We start from the raw sequence: 27,726 nt of genomic DNA on the forward strand, positions 1-27,726 counted from the left end.
CCTAAACAATTGCAGTTTAATGTTAGTGCATAGAAAGCCACGAAAAGAACTTGTTACATTGACTCAGAGTTAGTGAAGTAAAGCAACAGTGACAACAATGCTGGCAGGTGGACTTGGAAAGAGTTGTAATAGAACTTTTTTCATCCACAGATCTTGCACTCAAGGAGATAACCTGACCTGCATGGAATTGCAATGGAAAGGATTTTATTTAGGAATTGTAAAGTTCTCAGTCAATTTGGTCCATTCCTAGAAGAGCACAAAAAGGTGATAGAAACGTTGCTACAAGGACTACTTCATACTTTTTTGAAAACATAGGGAATGAATCTCTTCTCCTGAACTAGCAATTTGTCAGCCATTACTTCTGAACCATGAAAAGTGAAACATTATTCATTTAGAGTTGTCAGCCTCACAGAAATATTCCATGTTGAGCAGTTTTTCACAAAGCAATTTTTAAAGGATTAAGTCCAAAGGAGTAGTTTCTGGAATTTATCCCCATTCATTGGAGATGGTACATTTCTTTGAGTACAACAGTAAATTTCTTCTAAAAGCATGGTATGTATTTATCAGATTCCTGTGGTCAGTTTTATGACAATGGAATATATATGTCAGGACATAACATATGTTTGTAGGCATGGCTAAAAAAAAAAATTGAACAAGTTTGCTGTAAAGCTCTGTGAGCTTGGCTTGCAGCTTGAGGGCAGGGAGCAAGAGGGATGCGAACAGTCACTGTTACTCCTGGAGAGCTCCTCCCCTTCCAGCAGCATAGCATGGCTGTCCCACACCCTCTCCTGCTACAGCAGCTAGTTTGGCTTTCTAAAACTCAGGCATAGCAAAATAGACAAAGGGCTGTCTTTTTCTGCTGTCCCAGCAACCTGGTGCCCTAATTATGTGCTTATTTAGCCCGTGCCTACAACTTGTGCTGGCTCATAACCATGTGATCAAGGCTGTCCCTGGGGGATTTTAATTGATTAAAGCAGCTCTTGATTCTTTGGACAAGAGATGCAAGGTATAAAGCTTTAAATCTCAGGAAGGGAAATAAATAGATTAGAAAGTATTTTGGTTCAGCTTCAGAATTAAATTCTTATCTGTTTCAAGACCACACAAGAAGATGTGGACCACAAAACTATTAGTAGCACAGAGTCATATATATGAGACAGAAGATTCAAAAGCTGAATCTAAGACACATCATTAGCTTTACTGCTGCCATAAAGGAATAGAAACATAAACCAGCAAGCAGCTGTCTAAGGTAGTTCGAAGAAGCCATCAGTGAAACTCCGAAAGAGAAGAGGCAATGTCTATGTCCAGCCATTGTTCAAAACTCAAAAAAGAGGGACAAACTGAATTTCTCATGCCATAGCTGTGAATTTGCTTTATGGGGTTTTTTTGTCTGTGATGACAGAAAACTATAGGGCAGTAGATGCTTCCAAAGATTATTAAAAATTAGTTTTGCGACTGTGTAAAAGAAACAAAAAACTGCATTCTTGATCTCTGAGGAGAATCACATGTGACATTCTTCAAAAGGTAGATTTCAGCTGTGATTTGTGACTTCCTTGCTTGAAAACCTAGGGAGCTATCTTCCTAAATTTGGCAATTAACAAGGTATGCTGCTATAATCATAGAATCATACAATCATCTAGGTTGGAAAAGACCTTTAAGATCATCAAGTCCAACCTAGCACCGCCAAGTCCGCCACTAAACCATGTCCCTAAGCACCACATCTACACATCTTTTAAATACCTCCAGGAATGGTGATTCAACCACTTTCCTGGGCAGCCTGTTCCCAGCGCTTGACAACCCTTTTGGTGAAGAAATATCTCCTAATATTCAACCTAAACCTCCCCTGGTGCAACTTGAGGCTGTTTCCTCTTGTTCTATTGCTTGTTACTTGGGAAAAGAGACCAACACCCACCTTGCTACAACCTCCTTTCAGGTGGCTGTAGAGAGCAATAAGGTCTCCCCTCAGCCTCCTTTTCTCCAGGCTAAACAACCCCAGTTCCCTCAGCTGCTCCTCATAAGACTTGTGCTCTAGACCCTTCACCAGCTTTGTTGCTCTTCTTTGGATGCATAATATGCAGAATGTTCATCTGAAACAAATAGAAAATGTGCTTTTTGACTTGGAATAAAATGTTGGACACAAAAATGGCCTAGAAACTCTATTTAATTTAAATGTCCTGACTCCTGCTGGCCCAGGGGGTGCCAAATTCTTTAGACAGCTCTGCCTGCATTGCTAGTTCTCACAGCTGATCATGAGGTAAAGAGATGAACGTGAAGACAGGAGGTCTTTGGGAGCAGAAACTTAGTGAATGAAGGGTCTTTGTCAACACTGATGAAAAGTCCTGGGAAGAAAGTGTCCAGGAATATTGATGGAAATGATGAACTGAGCTAAAGGACTTCACGCCCTTCTGCTGACATCAACACGAATGGTAAAAAAGGCAGTGAAAGCTTAGGAGGAAAGGGAGAAGCCGTTTGTTTACTGGACTTTGCAAAGAATGCACAGAAACAGGAGACAGACCTTGCTCCTGTGAGCTTGCAAAATACCACGCAAGAAACCAGACTCATCTTACTGCAGCTACCAGTATCTTCTTACCTCCATTTTTACATTAGCACTTCTCTCCATTTCACCCTACTGCTCTCTCTTCAGAGAATATTTTGAGGCCTCTTAATATTCCACCATCAAATGCTGTATGAGCATTACACAAGGAGCAGGTGCAGTTCTGTGGTCTCTTGAGATGTATAATCATCCATCCCCTCTCCTGATGTTGCTGCTGTCACTCTATAGGGAAATGGAGCAGTATCTGCTGTGTATTCTGTGTAAATGTGATACCATAAATGCATTGCAGAAATGTGTCTGCAACAAACACTTTATTCATGTCCATAATATTTTCTAGTTTCTAGAGATTTGCTATTGATCATAGCAACTGGTATTAATCTATGAATCTGCCAATATCAGTCATTGTCTTTTAACTCCACATATTCATGCTCAATGGTAGCAAAAGCAATAAATGTTTCCTTTGGGCTGTTGGCAATCCAGCTCATTTGTCATTTTTAAACGGACACCCGGGGCAGATTCTGTCCAAGCAAAACAAATCAATACAGTTAGTTACACTAAATGCATTCAAACAAGAATACTTGAAGGGGGAGAAGAAAAAGGTGCTGCAGCAAAGGAAATGATGGAGAGGTACACATGCTACAGGCTTGGCAAAGGCTAGGGAAAATGGCAGCAAGTTTAATCTATGCCTTCGGAGTGAGGAAGGGATTGAGGATCAGGTGAAGGAAACTATAAAAGGGAGGATAGGACTGAGGAGGAAACTGAAGAAAGGCCAAAGAGGTAGGCTTAGGAAAAAAAGAAGATAAAGTAGTGGATTTAAGATGGGGCCCCAGGGTTGAAGCAGTGGATTTAAGATGGGGCCCCAGGGTTGAAGCAGAGGAACCAATGAAACCAGTTACCGTGCCACAGACAATGGGCAGGCCTGGAGAGGAATCTTGTTTCTAGTTCATTTGATTCAGGACCAGTGTTCTAGACTTTGAAGCAGCTGGGGGATTTTATAGCCCATATCACTTATGCTGCTATCATGGCTTTAGTGTGGCAATAAAAGTCACAAGAAAAGCAGCTTGTGCAACAGCCCAGTGCTTGGAAATGGTGCAGAAAGAATCTCTTATGTCTGGTTTTATAGAAGTAGATAATATAGAAGGTAGGGTTTGTTTTCTTTGCAAGCATTAAATTTTAGTCACTGGTGGGGGTTAGTTGTAGGACTGGCTGAAGTGGGTGTCGATGTGGTTTTTTTTTTTTTATTTCAAACTGTTCATGTTGGATGGTAGCAAAAAGAATATGCTTTTCTGTGGGGTAAGCAATCCAGCTAGCTTGTCATTTTAAATGGACACCTGAGACAGATTCTGCTGCAGCAGAGCAGACCAATACGGTCAGTTGGACTACATGCATTAAAACAAATACATTTTGATGGGAGAAGAAAAAGATGCCACAGGAACAGAAATGACACAGGAAAAAAGAAAGGAGTTACATGCAACAACCATGGAATCAGGAGGGATGGGAGGCTTTGTGTTCACGTGCTAGAAATATCTGAACTGATCCACCAAGATCATGATTAAACCAGCTTTAATAATGTGTTGTCATCAAAAAGAGGAAATTACCTCCACTCGGAAAATGAGTAGACTATGGAAGGCTGCTTATAGATGTCTCACAAGGCTGCAGCTGATTCCTTGTTCTCCTTTCTTTATTCAAAGGCCAAAGATACTGTAATCCATCAAGATCATTATGAGACAAGAAATCAGAGGTGCATTTAGTTTTTTAGATTATGTGAGTCTGAATCCTAGAACAATAAGCAAATGGCGGTAAAGTGGTTGAAGTGCCTCACTGTGATTCCAGAGCTCATGCCTCTGGCAAACCCATCCTGCACGCTGCAGGATGATCCTTGGCTGTAGCTGATCACGCAGGTCGGACAGGTGATGGGAGTAGGATCTCAGTGACGTTGCTTTTACGTATGTTTCCGGGTATGTGCTAGCTCCACTGAGCAGTCTAGGTTTGGCAAGAACTCCAGCAAGACTGCAAAACAGGTGGTGCCAGTACGCTTGAACTTGAATGGAAAGGTGGCCCTGAGACAGGGGGACTACTAATTTCGGAGGGCTGAGAAAAGGCCTCCTGAGAAACCACTTGTTCCTTTTCCAAGAGGCGGGGATATGCCATTCTTTCACCCACAGTGTCATCTCTAGGCAAAACCCTCTTTCTGTCTGTGCTCTGGAAGGGAACTGAGGAGTCCGATTTAGGGATAGCCAACATCATCCTGCTGTATCAGCTGCAGGCAAAGCCAGATCTGCGCTTCCGGAGAGCGGAGAGCCGCTGGCGAGGGGGAAAGGAGGCAGACGCGACCGTGGTGCGGCAGTTTCTGCCGGCGGATGGTCGGTCCCAGCACGACCTCCCCCCCACGGCGGCCGTGCATGAGCCGGGCTGACGGGCAGGGACTGCACCCCGGGCCCCCCCTCCCGGGCCCTCCTCCCCGGCGGCGCACAGCACCCCGCGCCAGGCACAGCCTCACCCCGCGCCCCCCGGCTCCCCTCCTCGTCTCTGGGTGCGGTAACGCTTCGGGTGCGTCGGCCTTCTTCCTCCACTTGAATCAATTCATCCGGATTTTCTACCTGCAACTTGTTTGGTTGGGGCTGTTTGCGGGTTTTTGTTGGTTTTGTATTTTGGGTTTTTTTTAAATCTATTTGGAAATACAGGAGCGGAGGGCGAGCAAGCCCCGAGTGACTCGCCACAACCCCCCTGCGGGGCGAGAGGCGCTGGCAGCCGCCACCTCCCCGCTCCCAGGGTGTCGTCCCGTCCCCCCCCGCCCCCCATTTCTCCTCAGCCCGGGACGGAGCGGCTTACGGAGGTAGGTTGGGAGGCGGCGCGGGGCTGGCCGGCTGCGGGAGAATAGGCCGGCGGAGGGCCGGGGGACCCCCGGGGCGGGGAAGAGGCCCAACGGCCGCCGCCCCGCTGAGGCGAGGAGGGGCGGGCGCGTGCCGCCGCCGTTGGTGGGGCGGGCGGCGGCGTCTCCCTGCCGCTCGTTTTTGGTTTGTTTTTTTTTTTGGGGGGGGGGGGGTGGTGGTGGTGGAAACTTGGTGCTTTCTCGCAAATCGCGGTCGTTGTGTGAAGCTTCCTCACCCGGGACGACGGTGTGCTGAGGGAAAGCTCCGCGGTTCAGCCGCTGATTTTGGGGGCCGTGCGCTTGTTTTTACTTCATTTCTCCTCCGAAGGAAGGCCCGTGGAAACCTCCCCGCAGGTTTTCATTGCGGGTTTTAAAATGCTGTGGGTGTTGGGTTTTGGGTGTTTGGGGTTGTTTTTTTCCAGCACTTGAAATCAACACTGGCGTGCAGACCACTTCTAAAATAAATGCTAATGCGTTTGTATCTCTCCAGTTATAGTGTGAAGAAAGATATTTATGGTGCTTGCCTACCCACCTATGAACAAACAGGTCAGTGCCTAAAGTAAGTGGGTTTGATGCTTCAAGTAACTTGGGAAAAGGAATTTCAACGTGCAAGATGCACTGTCATTCATACATATATGTATTTAACCTAGTTAAACTCAAAATGTTGGTGGCATGAAGAAGTTTAGTCCATTTTCCTTTGCAGGCAGGAACTCCTTTTGCTTGAAGTAAGGTTTAGAAAGTGATCCTTCTAGTATGCTCCTGTGTGGCCCAGTGTACTTAATTGGGTGTGGAAAATACATATTTATGCTGTTTCTTGCTTCAGGATGATGTTGTTTTAATAATGGAATGCAACTGCTTTTTGATACGTCATTAAAATCTTTTATTTGGCTTTTTGCCAACAAGTGGGCGATGTTAGCAAGAGTTACTTATGTTACAACTCTCTTTAAACTGTGGAGCATCAATGTGGCTGGTAATTTTCTCTTAAAACTGGCTGATGATTAAGATAATAAAGCTGTTACCAAGCCAAGACAAGAAAGTATTGGAAGAGTAGATTGGCAGTAAACAAGGAGCCCATATAGATTTAGAAAAGGGGGTTAATGAGTGTAAAAAATGACATTCCGGAAGTGAGATGTATCAGGCTGAAATGAAGAGTTTCCAAAAGCCAATCTGAGTTAGATTTCACAACAGAAATCAGAAGACAAGGAAAGTGGCAGCAGTGGGCAAAGCTTAAGAGTGTAGCTAGTCCCAGAACAAAAAAAGTAACTTGCTTCTCTTTGGAATGTGAACATCGATGTTGGACCATGGGTACACAGGCTGAAGAACCCATGGGGTTTAGAATATGGAAACTTTGTGAAGAAGCATTTGTTCTGCCTTCTCCCTCACCCCTCCGGCTCTCGTTGGAGCTAAGGAGCAGACCGTGTGTTGCAGGTACAACAGGGCTGACCCAGTGTGCTGTGGCTGTGGACTGTAGAACAACTTTTAGCTCCTGCCCTCAGCACAGATTGGCATTGGCAATTGCTGAAACAGCAGGGCAGCCCCGAACAGCCACTGGTATATTCCACGGTCAGTATGGAAGAATTAGGAGATGGGAGTCAGGATAGATCACACCAGGCTAACTTGATATTTCTGTGCAAAACCAACTGGTTTCTGAAAATGAGAAAGGCAGGAAAGTTCTCATTTTTGTGTTCCTCTGACACTTCTAAGCTTGCCGTCTCCCACCAGCCACCTCTTTTCTCCTCGACCCGTGTGGAGCATAAGAATTTTTGATACGGGCATTGTCAGTACTCAGAGGTACTGAAAGGCCCTTTGGGGTGAACAGCTGCCTGGCCAGGGGCATGCAAAAATAAAGGCTGAACAGAAATTACAGGAGATGTAAAACATATTTGAATTCTGGGAAACCTTTCTAGAGGATATGAACGTATAAACAGCCTTATCGTCAGTATGCACATTTCATGTCACCTTTGGGTTTGCCTAACATAACTACGTTAGATTTGCTTAGATTTAGTAACTATTCATTGCAAGATCTGTGAGTTAACTGTATATTTTATATTTTATGTGTAGTGTAGAGTGAGAATAACAGGCTCCACATTAATATACACACACACGCACACAAACATACTTCCTGAATACATCAGCAGTTAGAAGAAAGATGCCTACTTTAATGTTCTTAAAACCTCCTTTTTTTCTTGCTGAAGCAGCCTATGTCTATTATAGACACCGACCTTGCATCTCTGGCAGAAACATCCAGCTGTACTCAGCAGCTGCCAGCATTGTGTCTATATGGCTGTGGTTGTGTCTATGTTGTAGGCGTGCATGAGATCCTTGAGTGTGCACTAGCCCAAGCCTGCCCATTGCTCTCATTTCCTGAGGCAATGGGAGATGGTGAGCATGCATCTACATGTAGGCACTGTGGGAAATGAGCAGACTGGCACCTGAGGGTGGAATCTGGCATCATTAGCATGACAATGTAGACACACCCCTTCTAATAAAAAGTCAGTGGTGGCAAAACACCAGGCAGTTCTTGAGGAAAACACAGAATTTTCATGTAGCGTAATCTAGTTGACGAAATGAGATTTTGTGAGGACTCTCAACTGATTCAGGGCTTCAGGTCTTAAGACAGAATCACTGAATCCTTTCACATTCCTTAAGCATTTCCCATTTTGTTGTTTCAGGATGCTCACCAGAACCCCAAGCGTTGTTGCCCAAGTCTTCCTTCTTCTAAGCATAGTTCTTGTCATTGCTATTGCAGTGATTCAGTTAAATCAGCAACAGATCCTCTCCCCAGGGCTTAAGGTAAGTCTTAGAATACCTAAGGAAGGAGAACAATGTTTTGAACTGATATTTAATGATGTTCCTTTCTAAACTAATTGTTGTGGGGTGATTCAAATGAGCTTGCAGTCATAGATTAATGTTTAATCACATCTTCATCATGGGAAAACTGAAGCTGAGAGAAAAAGAGAATTGGTCAAGATCACAGAGTCAGAGGAAAAGCATTCCTTGATTCCCTTTCTGTAATGCCCACCACACAATGTCTTTTCCAGGACTAAAAGGCCAAGTGAGGAGAAAATGCCACTGCTTTTTTATTTTTGCCAGAGATTGGAAGTAATTTTAAAATAATTTTGAAGTGGGAAATACCTGGAGTTTAAATTCTGCCCCCAAGCACAGCTAGGAATTCCATGCTGAAATCTTTGCAAACTGCTCCTGTGGATCAAAAGCATTTGGGCTGTAAGTGTGCACTTTATGATTTACCACATGTTGGGACTTGCTGGATATTAACAGAAGCAACGTGGCTTCATGAGGAGGGGCAGAACAAGCTGGAAGAGACAAACTGAAATACTCTGGAATTCGGGCTTTGCCTTGTGCTGCTGGAGTATGTGTGCAGTTATTCTTCAGTGAGATGTACACAATTGAGGACAAAGCTGTAGAAATTAGCCTTCTAGAGATGCTGTACAGTCTGGCACTTTGAGTTCTTTGGTTTTTCTCACGATAGCTACAAGCATATAAACCTTGTCAGATCCTTCTTTGAAGTCCTTTCTACCTTTCCGTCTGTGTATGTATTTAACTGGATAGTTCACATACTGATGGCGATAGGCTAATGTCTCATTACGCTTCATGGGATTACAAACACCTTTGGCTTTGTATGAATCATTTGGTGGTGTATGAGTCAGACAATGGGATAAAACTGTATTCTGATACCAGTTTTATGTGTTTGTGTGGTGTGGCAGGGTGTGTGTGCTGGCATCTTGCATGGGGACACAGTGCCTGAAGCTTACTCCCTGTTATGCCCCAAATTGCTTGCAGCAGCCTTACATCCTGCCAATTTTCATGCAAGGCAAGGCTGGACTGACACATAGGCTGAAGCCACTATCTAAAAGACAGCCTACACATCACTTGTGTTTGTCATTAGTTCAGTTACACATTCAGAATGATAAAATTGTCTACCTTACTCTTTGAGCAAACCATCTGGAGCTGGTTTAGGTCAGGAGGTCTGCTTCCCGAATCACAACAGCTTCATGGCTGGTCCTGGAGGAAGACTGGTGGTTCCTCTGCTAGGTGCCTTGGCTTTAAATTTCTTTTTGCGCTGTAAGCCTGCCAATGCAGAAAATCCCAGCTGATATGGAGGACCCTGTGTTTGATTCCTGAGACTCTGGGTAGTCCTCAGTGAGTGATTAACACTCCCAGGAAGTAATTCTTCAGGAGCAGAGGGAGGACTTTGGTATGCCAGTGTGAAATCCTCCAGTACTTAGTTGATATGATGGAGCCTGGAAATGGCAGTGTCCTGAAGTTAGTGATTGATTAAAATTAAATATGGCAGTAACATGATTAAAACAGACTTACTCTTTATAAATGGCCTTGTTCTTCTTCTGGCTTTTCTCCATGAAACCAAAGCACCAACTGAAGGATAACTGGAGTTTGTGTTATCTGCTTCATAATAGCTCTTTCCCAGGATGCGCATTTAGAGCATCCAGGTTCGTTCCTTTGTGGCACAAGAGATAAATTATCTGCTACGCCACTGATGTTTTAAAGTGTTGCAGAATTAAATATTTTGGTTCCTTGGTGGTTGGGTATCTGAAGATTCAGCCAGTGATTTGTGAAGGAAGGACCTGCCCATGTGCATGAGGCTGAGGCACTGAAAGAACTTATGACTCATTGGCACACAGTGTGAAGTCAGAAGACTGATGAAGAGAGCACAAACATCCTTAGTGACACAGTTTGTGAAGTCCAGAATTGTAAATGAATAGTTCTGAATGTAATGAGCCTTTGTTGTAGTGGTTTGATAGTAGTATCCATGGAGCCTTTCACCTTTTAGTTGATCAGGGTAAGTATCACCTGGATAAATATAAATTTTCATTATCTAACAGTCCTCTAGGAAACAGACTAGACTGGTATTGCTGGTAGTTCTTTGGAGGCCAGGAGTTTGTAGGATTACAGTGGAAGCTGGGAACTAATGAGGTGTGGAAGCTGAATGGTTTGCCACCTGAAGCAGTGATCTTTCTCAGTCAGACCTGAGGCTCCCCAGGGAGGCAGTGGGATGAAATTTATTGGCCTGCTGCAGGGGCTCTTACTGCTTTGCAGCTAGATGGAGGCTCTCATTTTTCAGTATTGTCAGGCTCCTGGGCATCTGTCTTTTTTTAAAGAAAAAAAGTTGACAGAAAAATGAACCCTACACTGTGATTCCTACCAATTAGATGACTTTGGAAGAGGGGGCCAGCTAAACGTCCTTTCAGGGGTCATAAAGAGGTGTTGTGGTTTAACCCCAGCCAATAACTAAGCACCACGCAGCTGCCAGTGGGATGGGGGGGGAAATCGGGAAAAGAAGTAAAACTCATGGGTTGAGATAAGAACAGGTTCATAGAACAGAAAGGAAGAAACTAATAATGATAATAATAACAATAATAAAATGACAATAATAATAATAAAAGAATTGGAATATACAAAACAAGTGATGCACAACGCAATTGCTCACCACTCGCCAACCGATGCCCAGTTACTCCCCAAGCAGCGATCCCTACCCAGGCTAACTTCCCCCAGTTTATATACTGGGCATGGCATCATATGGTATGGAATACCTCTTTGGCCACTTTGGGTCAGCTGCCCTGGCTGTGTCCCCTCACGACTTCTTGTGCTCCTCCAGCCTTCTTGCTGGCTGGGCATGAGAAGCTGAAAAATCCTTGACTTAGTCTAAACACTACTTAGCAACAGCTAAAAACATCAGTGTGTTCTCAATATTATTCTTGTACTAAATCCAAAACATAACACTATACCAGCTACTAGAAAGAAAATTAACTCTATCCCAGCCAAAACCAGGACAAGAGGATAAGCAAAACTGTGGTTTCCTTCCCTTTGTGCAGTTTGCCTTCCTAGTTGTTACAGTTTTCTGCTGCCATAAAAGATGGGAAAGGGGGAAAGACTGGTCTGGTGAGCAGTAGAATAGGATGGAGAAACCTGTCCTTCAGTCCCACAGAGAGTCCAAGTGACCTGGGACAAGTCACTTAAATATTTCTCATTTACTTCATAAATAAACATGGGGTAATATTGATTGTCTTTCCCTCTTTGTTGTCTCACACTCTGGCACAACCTGTTGTCAGTGGCAAACTCTCAGGTGGACTGCCTAAACCACTCAAAGGGAGAGGTTTATGGGGCAATTAGAAAAGAACCAGAATGTTACATCATTCTCACTGTGGACTATTATGTACTTTACCTCTTTGCTCGTAGCTTCATGGATCCCTTGTGCATCCTTGAATCTAAAGCCTGTGCTTAAGTATCAAACCCTTCAGTGTGCAGGCAGCGTAGCTGGGATAATGGGAAATGAACTTGCTGCAAAATCAGGTCATAACACAGTGTTATCTATGTGTCAGTGTGGATTCTGAACCTGATGCTGAAAGGAAATGAGCATTCTCCATCCCCACTGAATTCATTATTGAAGATATGTAGTATGTTCTTTGTTTTGCAGCCAGATTCATTCTGTGCTTGGCTGTTGGATTCATGCCTAAGCGCTTAACACTAGAATTAATCTCTCTTGTAAATATACTGTGCATACATTTTCCAAAGTGTTGGATGGTGCAAAGAAGTACAGCTGCATATGGGCCTTTAAGCTGTCACTGTTTGTTTCTTGATCTAATGTTTTGGTTTTTTTTTTTCCTCCCCAGTATGGAATAGTCCTTGATGCTGGATCCTCTCGGACTACAGTCTATGTCTATGAATGGCCAGCAGAAAAAGAAAATGACACGGGAGTAGTAAGCCAAACCTTCAAGTGCAATGTGAAAGGTGAGCTCAAATGGAAGTTCCTTATTTCTTTCTAGCCTCCAAGAAGAGGTTAACTGGAAGCTTATACAGTTTTTTTCTGCTGTGTTCCCTTTTCAGTGCTGGGAAGCAAGAACTGTTGAGACTATGTCTATATCTGTCAGCATCAGTCCTTCTCCTACTGATACAGCAGGGTGCTCTAATCTGCAATGGAGAGAGGAAATTTTAGCTAAACTGGATTTACTCCATTGCAGTGGATGATTGGTGCAGACAGAATTCTATCTACAGGGAACCAGGCCCTGTAAATGTTTAGTCCTTGTGCCCTGAAATAATTTCTTTTAAAAGGAAAGTATAAAATATATTTTAAAATAGCTTGGAATAAAAAATCTTTGAGAAGAATGGGGATCTAGCCCTTGTTAGATGTCAGCCATTAATTTTGATGGAGGCAAAAATGGGTGTCACCTATGCTATAGGAGTTTGACAAATTAGTTTTTATTTTCTGGAAGTCTTAGTGATGTTTAAAAAAAAAAAATCGTTGCTGTTTGAGTCAGGTTTCCTAGAGAAACAAGGCTTATGCAGTTCATCTGTAATTTTTCTGTAATTACTTGGAAAGAGGCAACCGAGGGGAAATTATGAAAGGCGTGTGGAAGGTGAACAGGAAGAGCTTCTCCATACTACAGAACTAGGGAGCGTCTAATAAAATTATCAAGTAAAGTAGCTAAATTGCAGAACTGTTTCTGACAGGATGTCATAGTTGTATCAAATATGCAGGTCTGGCCTTTGTCTCAGGAAGATCTATAGTTGTGCACTGCTAGAAGGTGTCCCATGACAAGTACCACTGGCTACCTGCCTTGTCTTTTATGTGAGGTTTTGCATTGATTCCTCTCAGAGGGAGGATGCTGGATTAGACTGACTTTTGCTTACACTCCGGTATGATTAAGTATATGTTCTAATAGCTTGTTGTGGATTCCTTCATAATAGCTTTTGAATCTCTTAGTCAACTTCAGTGACATTTGACTAAGCTTTCAAAGATACCAAAGTTCCATACATTTTATAGAGACAGGTGGCCAGGCAGGGGAAATAAATCCACATTATTAAACAGTAGCTAGACCACAAGGGATTTCTACAGGAAGCCAGACTTCATAAATTCTGCTTGTCTGAGTAATGAGCTTTAGCTTGTCCTCTGAAATACTGACTTCAGCAGTACTGCTTTGTTTAGTGTACTGGTTTGGGTTTGCAAGTTAGGTAAGAGGAGAAGGTAGGGCAACTCAGGAAGTCTCAGTGCAGATTTTGTTATCTCTGATAATAACTTGATAATAACTGTGGCATTCAAAGATAATTTTTCCCTTTCCTTCTCTCTTAGTCATGATCATGCAAAATCCTGCATCCTTCTTTGTGTCTGGAAATAGATGCTGGAGGTGTAGCCATAGAGGTCCATGAGTAACTAGGAAATGAGTAGAAGGCAATGGTTTCTTAACAGCACCAACATTTCTATTTTCAGCGTTAAATACATGTGTGGACATTCTTAGCAATTTTAGAACAAGGAAAGGAAAGCAAGTGTAACATGCACAGAAATAATGCACTGTCATGTGCCTGGTGGTGGGTCCTTACAGACTGCAGGAATGGTGGCCAGCCTGCTGAAGTGGGGGGCGCACTCTGCTAGCTCATGTCTTGACTCATTAGGAATGTTGCCTTTAGGAATTCTGGTGTGAGAAAAATGCACAGAGAAACTGCATTATTCTTCCCCTCAAAAAATGACAGAGGAGTACTTTGTGAATTTGTTTTAATTGGTTTACATTTTGTTTTGCCTCTGGGGAATACAAAAAAATTGTGAAATGAAGGAGTCCAAATTGCTGTGAACTGTTCAGGTCCAAAGTGGCCTTAACTGTAGTCAACCAAAGTACTCCTCATCCTTCAGTGTACAAAATCACCAGGGTTCACTGCTCCAGTCTTGGCTGACTCTGCACTGGAGGAGACAGAGGGCTTATGGCGGGAGGCACTGGTGAATACATCTGTCAGTGTTTCTTTGGTGACCCTCTAACTATAGCCTTAAGCACTTAAATTGGAGGATGGTTCTGGGCATACTGAGAGGCAGACATTCACAGACCTGCTGAACTTGAAAGTCAAATGATCAACTACTCTTTAAGTTCCATGGTGGTTTTATGATTTCATTTCTGCCTTTATTAGGTACCTCTGCCCCTGTGTGTAGGAGCCAGCCCCAGATCAAAACCCTTTCTATATAGTGCAATTAATCTGTCCTGCATCGGCAAAGCAGGCAGTTGTCCTGAACAAAATGGTCACTGCCTTGTGACCTGCTCTGTTTGAACACTGGGAGATGGAGGTTGCTGCCACCAAGGGAGTGTGAGGCAACAGCAACTGCCGAGGATGTAAAACAGCAGTTGCTGCTCTGTTTTCCTCTGATAACAGCTTTCCTTCCAGCTTCAGGCCTGCCTGTGCTAGGCTTAAGACTTTTAGAAAGTCTTACTCCAAACCAGGGCTGTTAACTTCTAATGATGACATGGTAATGTTTATGTTTAAGTTCATACTGTGGGAAAGGGAGTGATGGAGTGTGGAGTCTGTAAAGTCTTACCTACTTTTTCTTCTGTTTTTATCAATGCAGTGTGGCCGAACATAAATGGTTTCTCATTTTAATTCCATAAGAGCCAGCTTTTCTTAGCTTGGGATCAGGTTGTGAGATGGCTGTTACAGGAGAACTAGATGGAATTCTGGCACAGTTGTTCTCTGTGGGGCAATGGCTTCATGGGAATGCCTGGATTTCTCCCTCTGCTACTTCCTCAGCTAGGAAATTTTAGTAAGGAATGTTTTTATTCACACCCAAGTTGAGCCTTAACAAGTTGAGGTCCTGCTGGTCCTTGGAGTGTTGAGCAAGGGAGGAAAGACTTTGATGTTAATTGTTCAAATAGTTATGCCTTGTGCAGCATGGTGAACTCTCATTCCTGCTACTTGAAGGCTTTGGAAATTTGGAAAGCTGTGATATACTTAGTAGTTCATGCACCAGCCTAGAGTTGGACCTCTATGACTTCAAGAGCCATTTGTGTGCATCTTGAAATTTCACCAGCAATTCCTTGCAGAAGCTTCTTTATTTTATTTTCAGCTGAGAGCAGTGAGCTGTAGAGGTGCCATGGTGTCCATGACAGTTGCAGCAAACCCCATTAGAAAATCTTTGTCTTAGGTTGTGGAAGGAGGGATTTTCTATACTTTAGCCGATCAGAGAAATTTTGCATCCATTAGACATGCTATTTTCTACAGCATCTGCCATGAGTAAACCTATTTTCCTCATGAATATATCACTGCTGTCATTGTGTTGTTACATGGTTGTACTGTATATCTTACTCTAGGTATGGTACTATAGGTGTATATGTATACACACAGAAATACAGGCAAGCAGTTTGCCAGTATCTTCTCTGTCTCACACAGCTGAGGCAGTCACTACATTGTTTATTCCTTAAGCACTCATAGTTTTCCACCATCCTATCCTTGTTTGCAATTACAGGAGGGAGGGGGGAAATCTCTTTCTCTTAACACGTTTGCTAATTGGGCTAATTTGTAGTTGGCAAAGCAGAATGAAATCAATCTACTTGTTCTCTTTCAGGCCCTGGTATATCCAGCTATGAGAGTAACCCTGGAGCTCTTGCCAAACCCTTTGATGACTGTCTGAATAAAGTCAAGGAGAGAATACCAGTTCATCTGCATAAAAACACTTCTGTTTATCTGGGGGCTACAGCTGGCATGAGATTACTGAGGTATGGCAGAAATTTGCACTCCTCTGTATGCGTACTAGCATAGCAGTCTGTGAAAACAGAATGTGAAAAATGTACTGGATGCATTTTTATCCATTGGAAATTGGCCATCTCAAAAGGAAATGGAGCCCAGCCAATTCAATTTAATTAACTTTTTTGATAGGGAAAGCGGGGCTGTATAAAAATCCTCTGTTATGCCATATTGAAAAGGAATGCTTGCTTTATTCTGGAGAAGGCAAGAGTTTAATTTTCTCTTCCATATCTGACTTAAAATTCAGTGTTACGTAAACAGATAATGTTTGTGCGTATCCGTAGGCATCAAAGGTAGATTAAAGCTAGACACTGCAGAGTTTTCTGAGTGTGAATGTGGTGTAATGTGGCTTTTGGGGTCTGTCTGTGGCTTTAGCCCTAGCACAAACTGGCTTTTAATGTTTGTTCTGTGGCTAAACAGAGTGGGAAGAAAGACTCCAGGACTGTTTTAACCAGTAGCTGTCATATAAGCACTCGGTTCACTAAAAAGAAAAGTATATATAAGAATCAAAACACCCATGAACTTGTATGATAAAGAGTGAAGGTTGTACATAGTGGGGGAGTTACTTGCTTAAATGATGCTGGATACTTGGCTGTTCCCTATCATAAGCTTCACTTTTAGGGAAACAATGTCTGTTTTTTATTAGGTGATTGTAGGAGTTTTCTTGAGTTGCTAGTCAGTGAACAATAAACATGAAATTGCCTTTCCAGATGCTCAGTGTCTCGTGTTTTGTGAATTGCTTAGGTTGCAAAATGAAACGGCAGCCAATGAAGTCCTTGCAAGCATTCAAAACTACTTCAGAGCACAACCTTTTGAATTTAGGGGTGCAGAAATCATAACTGGGCCAGAGGAAGGGGTGTATGGATGGATAACAGCCAACTATTTAATGGGCAATTTCTTAGAGGTGTGTGGAAAAAACTGCATGCTTTTCACTGTTTCTCTCTTACAAATGAGAAGTTTGAGAGGACATGCCTGTTAAAACATCATAGCATCATAGCCATAACTTCCATTTTGCACTGAAATACATAACAGGGTCTTTTTGTGGCAGCAATAGAACAAAGCAAACATAAATCAAAGAATGTGATGTTACAGGAATTTGATATGGCAAAGGTAAAATTGTTGATCCACAAAACAGGACTCTTCCCTAAATGCCATCGGATGCCTTACCTAGAAACAGAAGCTGCATTGCTCTTAAATGCATTGGTGTGTTAAATGTGACAGGTGTTGATTGTCTTGACAGTGGTGCCGACTAAAGATGTTTTCTTCTGCTTTTCTGTGACTTCCTCAGGTGGTTGCTGTCCCTGCAGCTCTACTGGTAAAGGACCTGCACAGCTTAGGGGTCTCCAAATTGTTTGGCAGTGTTGGCTCCCTTGTCTTAAGCAGACAAGACTGAAGCAGTGAAGGTGGTTAAGTTGGTGTGGCCAAATGTGCCTCAGCTGAGCCAGAAATCACTCATACACAGTTCATTCCAATACTGCTGGCAAGCTGCAGGCTATGAGCAGCGGGCTGTGATACCAACTGTCTTGTGCAGAAAAAAGTGATACCAATATAAAGATACTTATGCCATCCTTGAACTCAGAATAGGATTAGGCAGGAGACTCATAGCAGAGAGGGAGTCAAATGTGTTGGAAGATCCCTTTTTATATATAGATTTTCAGTATAATTTCATTCTCAGTAGAAGCTGTACCAAGATGATCAACAACTGCTCATCTGCATTCTTGGCAGCAGTGTGCTGCCCTTAGCATTAACTGCACTTCTTCCAGATAGTCTTGCTAGGTTGAAAGAAATTTCAACCAAACCCCTGAGTATTGTTAGCTGTCCTGGTTGAATGGTTCCTGTTAGATCATGGCAATTAATAAGCAGGAATTAGTTGGTGGTGATCTGAGTGATAGCTCATGGTGAATGTGTTGTTGACTCTTGCGAAGTTAAGAAAAATGGTATTGGAATCACACATTCTGGAACAGTTTTTTCTCATTGTGTGCATTTCATGCAACAAAAATGATGTCATGAGGCTTCAGGGTGGTGTCAGTCTTCTACCACATGAATTTTAATAATCCAAATATCAAATTCCATATGGCAGATTCATGAGGACTACTGAAGGGACTGGAAGACACTGTGAAGCCAGTTTAGTATAGGGAATTGCATGAAGACCTATGTGTGGAATATCACTAGTAGGAGAGAGAAATTTTTACCATTCTTGTGACAGTAGGCTAAGAGTCAAATTCTGCTAGGGACTGTTAATGGCAATCTTTTACTGTAGAATTTTCTTGTGAGTGTATTTGCTAGCCCATAAAGTTTTTTTCCCTTCTTGTGCATACATTCATATCATTATGCTCAGTAAATAATACTACAGTAAATACTGAGATAGATAATCATAAAAAAAATCTGTATTCTGCACTGTGACTGTGTAGATCAAGTACACAATTTGGGGGATGTTTTGGGTAATAGGGAAAAATGCCAGCTGAATGGATCAGATTTATTGCTACGACAGTTTCAGTGAAGGAAATGTGCAGATTATGGGTCCTTGTTCTTTCAACTTTGGAGCTTTCATTTGGCTTTTCTGTGGTTTTTTCACCCTATTTTCACTCCCTTTTTCTGTGTGATGTCTTAATATTCTATTCCTTTTATAATTCTTCCTGCCTTGAAATAAGTAAATCTTCATACTAATTCCATCCAGATTTGTGGGTATCTGGACTTCAATTCCCTGCATTCTAGTACAGATATTGATCTGGCTAGTCCTGTGCTTTGATCATTGTGCTGTCCCCTGAGTTGAAAGCTACACTGCATTCCTTTTTCCGTCTTTCAAGATCATTTCACTCTGTGAAAGTACATCCCTCTTATGTAAAAAAAAAATCTGCATTTTTTCCTCAGAGCTAAGATTTTTTTGAAAGGGTGCAGGACAAAGAGGGGGGGAAATCTCAAAAAGTTAAGAGTAGAAAAGCCTGAAGGGCAAACAAGCAGATGATATTTCTAATTAGCCTTCGTTTTATTTTTACATGTAGAGAAACCTTTGGAGGACATGGGTCCGCCCTTACAGAAAAGAGACTATGGGGGCACTGGATCTTGGAGGAGCTTCCACTCAAATTTCATTTATCCCAGAGGATTCTCAGGAGAACTTCAATAGCACCTTGCAAGTGAAGTTGTATGGTTACAACTACAATGTCTACACTCACAGCTTCCAGTGCTACGGGAGAGATGAAGCTGAGAAAAGGCTTTTAGCATTGCTGCTCCAGGTCTGTTTAAGACCCTTTGCTATGTTGGTCTTGCAGGTGTTCAGTAATTGTCTGAGCAGGTTCTTAGGCTTGTGTTAGCTTCCCTTTCGTGGAGTTTGGAGACCCCAATAAGAGTTCTTACGTGCTTAGTTGTGAACAAATGCACTTAGGTTTCATACAAAGACCTTCATATTTGTTAAAAATTGGTGAGGGTTTTGTACCATTTGACAAAAAGGCCCAACTAGTCCTGTAAGTGTTCTGCTGATCTTGCCAATGATTTTTTTGAAAAGGAGTATCTATGACTTAAAATGATCAGCAATGTTGTACTGATCGGCCATGACAGAGAAGAAAACAAAAATACATGCATATGTGGTTTAAAAAGATTCCCATAGTTATTGTCAAATTAGGTCTTTCTTGCTTTTGAGTAGCCTTTATTGTTTGGGGTTTTTTGTTTTTGTGTTTTTTTTCCAGAAATCAAACACCAGTTCCAATGTGGATAATCCATGTTACCCTCAGAATTATAATACTGTATTAATGATCAAGTACTTCTCTGGCAGCCTTTGTACACAGTCTCTGAGACCAGCAAATTACTACCCAAACCAGCTTATGAACTTCCATGGAACAGGAGACCCAGGTCTGTGCCAGGAGATGGTTTCTCTATTATTTAACTTCACTGCTTGCAGAGACAGAGAAGACTGTCCATTTAATGGAATACATCAGCCAAAAGCTAAAGGGAATTTTGTGGTAGGTTTGCAAACACAGCATTTCTTTTTGAGTTTACTTGCTTTTGATTTATGTAGTTCTGAAAGTAACAGACCTGTCATCTACTCCTTTTCTATAGGCTTTCTCAGGATTCTACTATACAATTAATGCTTTGAATTTATCCGGGCACTTTTCCCTAGCTGAATTCAATTCAAGTATGTGGTTTTTCTGTTCACAGAGCTGGGCACAGGTAAGTAGGTTGGTTTTTTGTTTGTTTGTTTGTGGGGTTTTGTTTTGTTTTGTTTTTTCTTTTGTATCTGTAAAAGGGAAATATAAAAAGAATATGGACTGGACAAGTATTCAGAACTTTTCAGAAGGTCTGTATCAACCTCAGCCTTTGTTTTCCCACTACGCTTCAAACCATGTAGTATTTTTAGCATGCTTAAAACTTGGACTGGGTTTCGAAATTTCATTTCATAGTTTTAACCATGCTGTAAAGATGACATAGAAAATTTAGGAACCATAACATCCTCAATCTTTTATGTGCAGTTTTATGTTTATTTTCGTTTTTTACTGCATAAGCTGGATTACTGTCAGAGTCTTTCTAAATCTCCCTATCTAGTGGTCCACAACTTTACTTGGTGTTTCTGGAAAATGCTAATCAATTCTAATTAGAATCCAAAGTATTCTCTAGTTATAAAAACCAAAAGCATTTGTTTTTCATAATTTACATGTTTTTAAAAAACCTTTTGCTTTCAGCTCCAGTTTATGCTGCCTAAATTTGAAGAAATATATGCTAGATCCTACTGTTTTTCAGCCAATTTCATTTATTACTTGCTTGTATATGGTTACAACTTCAATGCAGAAACTTGGCCACAGATACATTTTCAAAAGGAGGTGAGTAATAATCATTTCCTCTTGCTGCTACTTTAATCCAAGGAAGTTTAGAAGGAGACAGAAAACGCAGCAGCCTACAAAGATATAATGGTTGTAAACAGCCTTTGTAAATGATTGTCAAATGTCTGGCATAAGCCAAAGCCACTTTTCAAGCCTCAGTAGCAATTTCAGCCTGGTTCCAGGGGTTGCAGCTTTACTTGGAGATGCTGCCTAGATTCTTTTAAAGAGCTTTAAGAAAGTATCAAATCATTGTGTTTTAAACTTTGCCCCAGTTTGTTGAAGTAGTGGCTTGCTCTAGGCAGTGATCTGCCTGAAACACCTCGCTGGTCAAGGTCATTTTGAGCTAACCTTGCTGAGCTGGACAGGAGAACTCCCACTTTTCTGTCTGCTGGCAGAGCCTTGGGGGAACCGGCAGAGCTGGTTTGTAGTCAGTGAGTGGTGATGAAGCAACTAGGGCAGTTTTCATCCTCAGCTGGCACATCCATCTGTGCCGTAATCTGGTTCTCTGGAATAAGAATGTATATTGATGGAGTATTGGCTTTTACTTGGCAGAGGGAGAAAGCTTACAACATTTCTGTAATAGCTGCATTTCTCTCTTCCCTGACCTCAGTTTTTCTCCTAAAAACCAGAGTACTTGGAACGAACTTGTATACATCCATTCTAAAGCTACTGCTAAGAAATCTTTGCTTCCAAATCAGAAGGCATGGCCACTATCTAAGCTTGGCTGTTACATCAAGAAGTGTGGTCCCCACAGTGCTCTGTGACTCCATCCTTTCCTCTCTGCTACTGTACAGAGCCTTATTCTAAAACCTTGTCCCGGACTATCTCTTAATCTCCATACAGTTTGGAAATGCTTCAGCACTTGCATGCAAAACCAACAGAAGAATAGGTTGTAGATTTTCATGGAGTATTCTTAAATGCAGGGTATGCTGGCAAGGTGTGAATGAGACATCATAAGCAATGTTTTCTGAACAGTCATATCTATTACTGGTGCACTAAGGAATCAAGTAGGATTTTCTTGCCTTATTTTGTCTTCTGGTGGACAACCATTAGCAGCTCTGGAGGAGTGTCCTAAGTTTAGGCCTTCTACCAGGAATCAGCTTAAAGCTTACTTTGGGATCTTAATCTGGACCTGGTGGGGGGTGGATTTGTCTCAATATTTAAATATATCCTGTATTGTCCCCAGCAGATAGGAGCAGCCAAACACAGCAACATTTTTCTGTATTTAGCCAAGACTATAAAAATACTGAGCAAAATAAAACCCCAAAAGGCTTACTTGAAATTAACACCTCTGTTACCTAGATTTTGCACTAGGGTAATCATGAAACTCCAAAAGGAAAAACTACATTCTCTTAATTAGATCTGCCCCTACTAAAATAATAAGATCTAATGTTAACTGATCAGCTAAGCTACCCCAGAGATAGCAGCACAGTTTCTCCAAGAGTGGAGGGTGGGGTTTTTTGCCTATGCTAGTATATTTCCTTTTAATTAGTGAACACAACCAGTGAAAAGAACCTGTTGCTGTAGCTTTCTTTTTATCAGTTAAACAAAAGGTATTAGGATATACACAACTACAAAAATGACCAAATATTATAGGCCCTTATGGTCTCCTACAAGCAGTAGCTGACTGCTTAAAACTGTTCATTAAAGACATTAAATCATTTATTAAAGTTCATCCCTCAACTTCATCATGATGCTTTTTTATACAAGAACAACGAAAGAGGTTTGGTTTCCCAAATTTGCTTTCCCAAATTTAAGTAAACTACTTATGGGCAGCCATTCAGGCAAACTCATCTCTAGTTGCAAAGTGGGATGACTTGTAATAAAGACGGAAAGTCAAATGAGTTTGGGAGAGCTGGTTGGTTGTAGAAGAACACAACTTCAGCTTTGTCCATCAGTAGTATACCCCAGAACTACCTGGAGTGATGGTGGTGCAGGCCCTTTGAAAAAGAAAGTAACCTGTGCTAGAGCGTAAACCAAATACATTATCTTGTAGCTGGCCCTCTGGGCTAGCCCTTGTTTAATGAGTTCCACTGATTTCCCTTGAAATGCCCCCCGCCCCCTTATTTTGTCACTCTGTTTAACAATACTTTGTTTGGTTTTTTGTTTGTTTTTTTTTTTTCCAAGTTGTGGTTTGATTTGCAGGAGGCAGTCATGTGTACTTATATTTTATATAAATAGGCAAAGCATTATTGGAGCCTGGGCACATGGGAGGAGGACAAGGGACACTCTATCTTTACCCTTTGATCCTGTGCTTTTCAAGTGGCAGGATGATGATTTAATGAAAAAGGCAGTGGAAAATTTATAAACTCTGATGCTCAAATTGGAAGTGGGGAAACACAGAAAAGCAGGAGGACCATGGAGCAAATACAAACATACCCCCTTTGCTTTTGTTTCACCTGTTCCTATGTAATTTTCCACTTACGTTTATTTTTTAAATGGAAGAGCCTAGTGCTGGCTCGTTTGCAAGCACAAAACCAACTGTGGAACAAAAGATGATAAGTAGAGTTCCTGCTTTGGGGACTTTACCCTGGCGTCCTCTTTGTCCATGTTGGTGGGACTCTGTGGGTTTTTTTGTTTGCTTAAACTAAATAACATCCTAGGATTTGGCTAAGATGAGGGGCTAATTCTAGGAATTAGCACAGTAGTGCTGATGGGTTTTTTTGTTTGTTTGTTTGGGGTTTTTTTGTAAAGTGTGTTTCTTGCACAGAAAATCCCATAACTGGCTGCCTGCATATATACCACACATCCTTGTACCCATCCATCTAATACCTGTGTCCCACTTCTTTAGCCCAGTGACCAATTTTATTAGCTTCCTCTGGAACTACAAAAAAAAGGTACTTTGACATGGTTCTGTATCTTCTCTGTATACTCCACTAAAGTTTTCTCCTTGCTAACTTAAAGGGCAGTTGCCAGCATCAGCAGTTGAACTTTTGGAACCTCTTTTCTCTGACTGAAATGTCTATGGGAATACAGGACTTTTCTGTCTTTATTTCAGGTTGGTAACAGCAGTATAGCATGGTCACTCGGTTACATGTTAAGCCTCACAAACATGATTCCAGCAGAAGGCAAGCTGATCCAATTACCTCTGAAACCTTCTTTGTTTGCTGGGCTCCTCGTCTTCCTCACAGCTATGGCATTGTTGTGTCTTCTCTTCCTTGTTTACTTGTGCATTGTATCACATAATCGGAAGAACATCAGTCATGTTGAACATGTATTTATTCCAGAATGAATGAACTTCATGGAAGACAAAACAAAAATTTTATAGTGCTATTAAGTAGGACTTTATTTTTGAAAAATGGAGGGCGAAATAAAGACAGGCAAAAAGACCTGGTGACCAGAAGCATAAATAGAGAAGAGACACAAAGGAATCTGTGATATGGTGAATTGGAGTGCTTTTGAAATATTTTAGCAATTGTTTCTATAAAACCAGATTGTCCGGTGTGCAGCAGAGAAAACATGAGCAGATAGGTCACTTTGTTTGATAAGGGATTAATAGCCTTTTCCTGCCAGGTATGTATTTTTTTGTTCATTAACTCTGTGCTAACTGGTAAACTCAAGTGATGATGGATTTGATCATGGTGGTGGTTGTTTAAGATAAAATCAAACAAGTCAGTAGGAATTGTGGGAGGTGGGAACATGGCAGCTGTTCTTGTGTGCAGTGCTGACACTAAAAGCCCCCAAATAATCTAAATTCTGAAACTGGAACAAGCACATGGTAATGACAGGAACTGAAAGGAACAGCTGGGATAGAATTGTTTTTATTGCTGTTCCAAACAGATTGATCCCCACCACATAAAGGTGTAATAAACTGCCAGTGCATCTCAGGACTTTCAAGCCTGTCTTAAAACTGAGCTATATCTTTCAGTACCATGGAGATCTCAGAATGCCTCTGCTATGGTACATAAGATTTGATTTGAAGGTGGAAAAAAATGCTTTCACGCTTTAGTAACTGTACCTAAATTTAACTGTACCTAAATTTAAATGTCTTGTAGTTACCTCCAGAAGCCACTAGGGTTTTCAGTGTCATTTTCTCAGAAATAATTTCACAGAAATACTTTTTGTAGGTTCTCATACTGAAACACTGACCTGTATTCCCCACATATTGTTGATCTCGGACAGTCGCAGTCAGTACTGACTTGTCATGTACATATTATTTCAACTGCCTGAATAGAGTCTCAGACCCGGGACCTTCTGAAGCATTAACATGTTCAAAGCCAAGAGGAATAGAAGCCAGTCTGCAGGCCAGAAGAACACCCTTTCTCTAATGGGTTCGGGAACACATTGCTAGAACTGCAATCATGACTGTAGTGCCTTGATCAGCCTTTCCACTGTCTTGGCCTCAGTGTTCCTTCAGCAGTGCTGGGATCTACCTAGCAGATGCTTCTGTCAAACACATTAACTCCAGAGCTTTCCTGGAAGTGCTGCTGCCTTCATGCTCCAAAGAGCTGACTTCCTTGAAAGCCCAGGTATTCTTCACCAAACCTGTCATTCCCTTAAATCATAAGACTACAATTTTACCCACTGCTCGAGGAGTTCTTCACAGTCAGTGCCCCTTTTACCTGCCTGTCTTTTATATAGCTTTGGTCTTCTTCAGCTGGCTTCTGAAATAACCCTTGAAAAACCCTCCTGCCCCATAATCTGCCATCTCTTCCCTTTTAATTCCTCTTAATATTGCTCTAACATGATCTGTGAAGCTGCAAGGGGAATACATCTGAAGGGCCTTAGAGTTAGCAGAAAGAAGGGATTGTTGTACTCTTCAGAACCTGCAAGAGGAGAAAAGAGCATCTCTGCTTCACTTCCCTCCTCCCCTTCTACCATGTCCTTTCACCCAGATTCAGTACCTACATGGAGCTCTATTTCCCCAAATGTCTCACAGATAGCTGCTGCCACTCACTTTAATACATACCTCCTTTTCCGTCTTCTCGGGATTGCTTCCTTCTGTGTGTAGTTTCCCTTGCTTGCATCTTACCTCTCTGAAGGGGTGTTATTCATTTCATGCATGGAGCTTTTCAGTGTGAGAAAGTAAAAACTAAAAGGGAAGTTACCACATTCAACATCTAACAAGCTAAAGCCTGTGAGGCTGCCCGAGTAGTGTTTCCACACAGGTGTGTTGCATGTAAGAGATCTACCTGTTGATGCATACGCTCAGAAGCTAAGTTAACATTGGATTATGAATCCCAATGGCACATAATATGATTGCTATCCCAACTTCATCTATTGCCTGTATTGATTAGTTTGTGACATAGGAGAACAATGGCCAGTATTTTTACTCATGAATAATATTTTCGATTTCTGTCTTTTTTTCTATATCACCTTCTTACTTTCAGGTTTAGTTATGGGGATGGGGTTTTGTTTTCTTTTGTTTTTCACAGGCTGATAGATGATTTGAAAGGAACTAAATATCTTTTCAAATGGAAAAAAGAAAAAAAAAGGAAGAAAAAATTTAGTGATTTTTCAAGAGGATCAGCAGTGAGGGCTTTGTCCCTTCTCTGTTGGTATACTACTCCATCCTGTCAGTCTTACTTGAGTAGCAGTACTTAAAATAAGGCAGAAGATATTACAAGATGATGAAGTGTTCTGTGGCACCCAAGTTACATGTGATAAAACATAAAATTTAACTTCAGAATATATGGACATTACAGAGGATGGCATGAGATAAAAGCCTTATCTTATTTTGTGTGATTGATCTGGAACTGCAGTTAAGGGTAAAAAAAGACAGTTGGATGACACCATTAAAATGTTTTCTTCAGCTGCTAAATTTCTGCTGAAAACTATATTCTAGGATATTTACTTGCCCTACAAAACCTTTGCTTGTGAAGGGCAGGGCTATTCAGACATGGTTTTGCACAAACGGAACATGCTTGGAAGTTATTCTCCTTAGAGCTGGCAGCTAGAGAACAAGTAAATTTGTTCAAAAATCATTTGGACTTCTAGATGTATTTGGATAGAGCCAGTATCTGTTCAAAGAATGCCTTCCCTCCATGAATCGCCTTCTGTTCTCCTTTTCCAGTAGTTCCCTCTTCTCCCTATGTATATAATCTCTCTCCTGTATCACCAGGATACCCACCTGCTCAGTGTTATCTCTCCCATTAGTTTCAGCTGGGAAAGCTGAAACTATTGAACTTCCAGCCAGGCAGTTGCACCACCATAGCTTATAGCTTCTTCTAAGCCAGCACCATGGCTGCAGTTCAGCGTTACAGTAAAAAACCATGCCTCAGACACACAGCCAGCTTTGCTACCCTTGGCTGTAGTGGTTGCTTCTGGAGGGGAGGTGAGGCAAGGGGGATGGCAACAGCTTCGGTAACCATGGCTAAATCCTCCCCCAACTGTGAATCAGAACCAGATCAATGGGTGTAATGTCCTGTCATCTAGAGCTGAACAGATCCCTGGGAGAGCCAGTGTAGTGAACAGCATTTGGGAATGTGTACAAACTATAGGTCATTTATCTTTTTATACTCTTTACTGCCTGCTTATGAAGATTAATAAAATTAAGTTGTGAAAAGCTAAGCCAAGTGTACTTTTTATTTTTTATTTGCCCAATACCAATATTTTCATCCTGGTAGACTAATAAGAATTACTCGAGGGATAGGAAATCTCTGAAATGCTTTTCTGGGGGATGGAAATTTGCAAGCTGCAAAACCGATCCTGCGAGATTCTGGAGTGGACAGTGCTCCTTATCTCCAGAATCCATATTCTCAGCAAGGAAACCCTGGTGGTTAAAACCAAGCCACTTTTCTGATTTTTTTTTTTTTTTTAATATATATTTACACAACACTTATAAACACATGTAAACACCTTCTACTTTTAAACACTGTTAATGTTTCACTCAGGGACACTGACACTTTATAGGGCTTCTTTCAGGTTCACCGCCATAATGTCAACCTGAAAGCTTATGTGCCAAAGAGAAGCAGCAATTCCCAGTTATCACAGGCAGTCGATCGAGATACAGATTG

General features: G+C 41.7%; 1 protein-coding gene across 2 annotated transcripts; it reads left to right on the top strand.

Annotated features, from left to right (window-relative positions):
- The first annotated feature begins 7,964 nt into the window (after positions 1–7,964).
- Positions 7,965–27,280, top strand: ENTPD3 (ectonucleoside triphosphate diphosphohydrolase 3). 2 transcript variants are annotated; one of them, XR_008236674.1, is made up of 10 exons: positions 7,965–8,216; positions 12,074–12,191; positions 15,781–15,931; positions 16,704–16,863; positions 18,962–19,192; positions 19,643–19,915; positions 20,013–20,123; positions 20,633–20,770; positions 23,769–24,287; positions 24,893–27,280. XR_008236674.1 is itself a non-coding variant. In XM_052797129.1 (9 exons), the coding sequence occupies exons 1-9, from the start codon at positions 8,097–8,099 to the stop codon at positions 24,000–24,002; spliced, it is 1,536 nt and encodes a 511-aa protein (XP_052653089.1). In that variant the 5' UTR covers positions 7,965–8,096; the 3' UTR covers positions 24,003–27,280. The 2 variants fall into 2 exon arrangements, 1 of the variants encoding a protein (XP_052653089.1); XM_052797129.1 differs by having other exon boundaries at positions 23,769–27,280.
- The last annotated feature ends 446 nt before the right edge of the window (positions 27,281–27,726 follow it).

Source organism: Harpia harpyja, chromosome 1 (assembly GCF_026419915.1).
Source record: "Harpia harpyja isolate bHarHar1 chromosome 1, bHarHar1 primary haplotype, whole genome shotgun sequence".
Taxonomy (NCBI): Eukaryota; Metazoa; Chordata; class Aves; order Accipitriformes; family Accipitridae; genus Harpia; species Harpia harpyja.

What these genes read in the sequence shown, in the direction of transcription:
- ENTPD3 (XM_052797129.1), top strand. Translation starts at nt 8,097, where the DNA reads ATGCTCACCAGAACCCCAAGCGTTGTTGCCCAAGTCTTCCTTCTTCTA. An exon ending in GTTCACAGAGCTGGGCACAG is followed by an intron (nt 20,124 to 20,632) that starts GTAAGTAGGTTG and finishes TTTTGCTTTCAG; the next exon opens with CTCCAGTTTATGCTGCCTAA. An exon ending in AGATACATTTTCAAAAGGAG is followed by an intron (nt 20,771 to 23,768) that starts GTGAGTAATAAT and finishes TCTTTATTTCAG; the next exon opens with GTTGGTAACAGCAGTATAGC.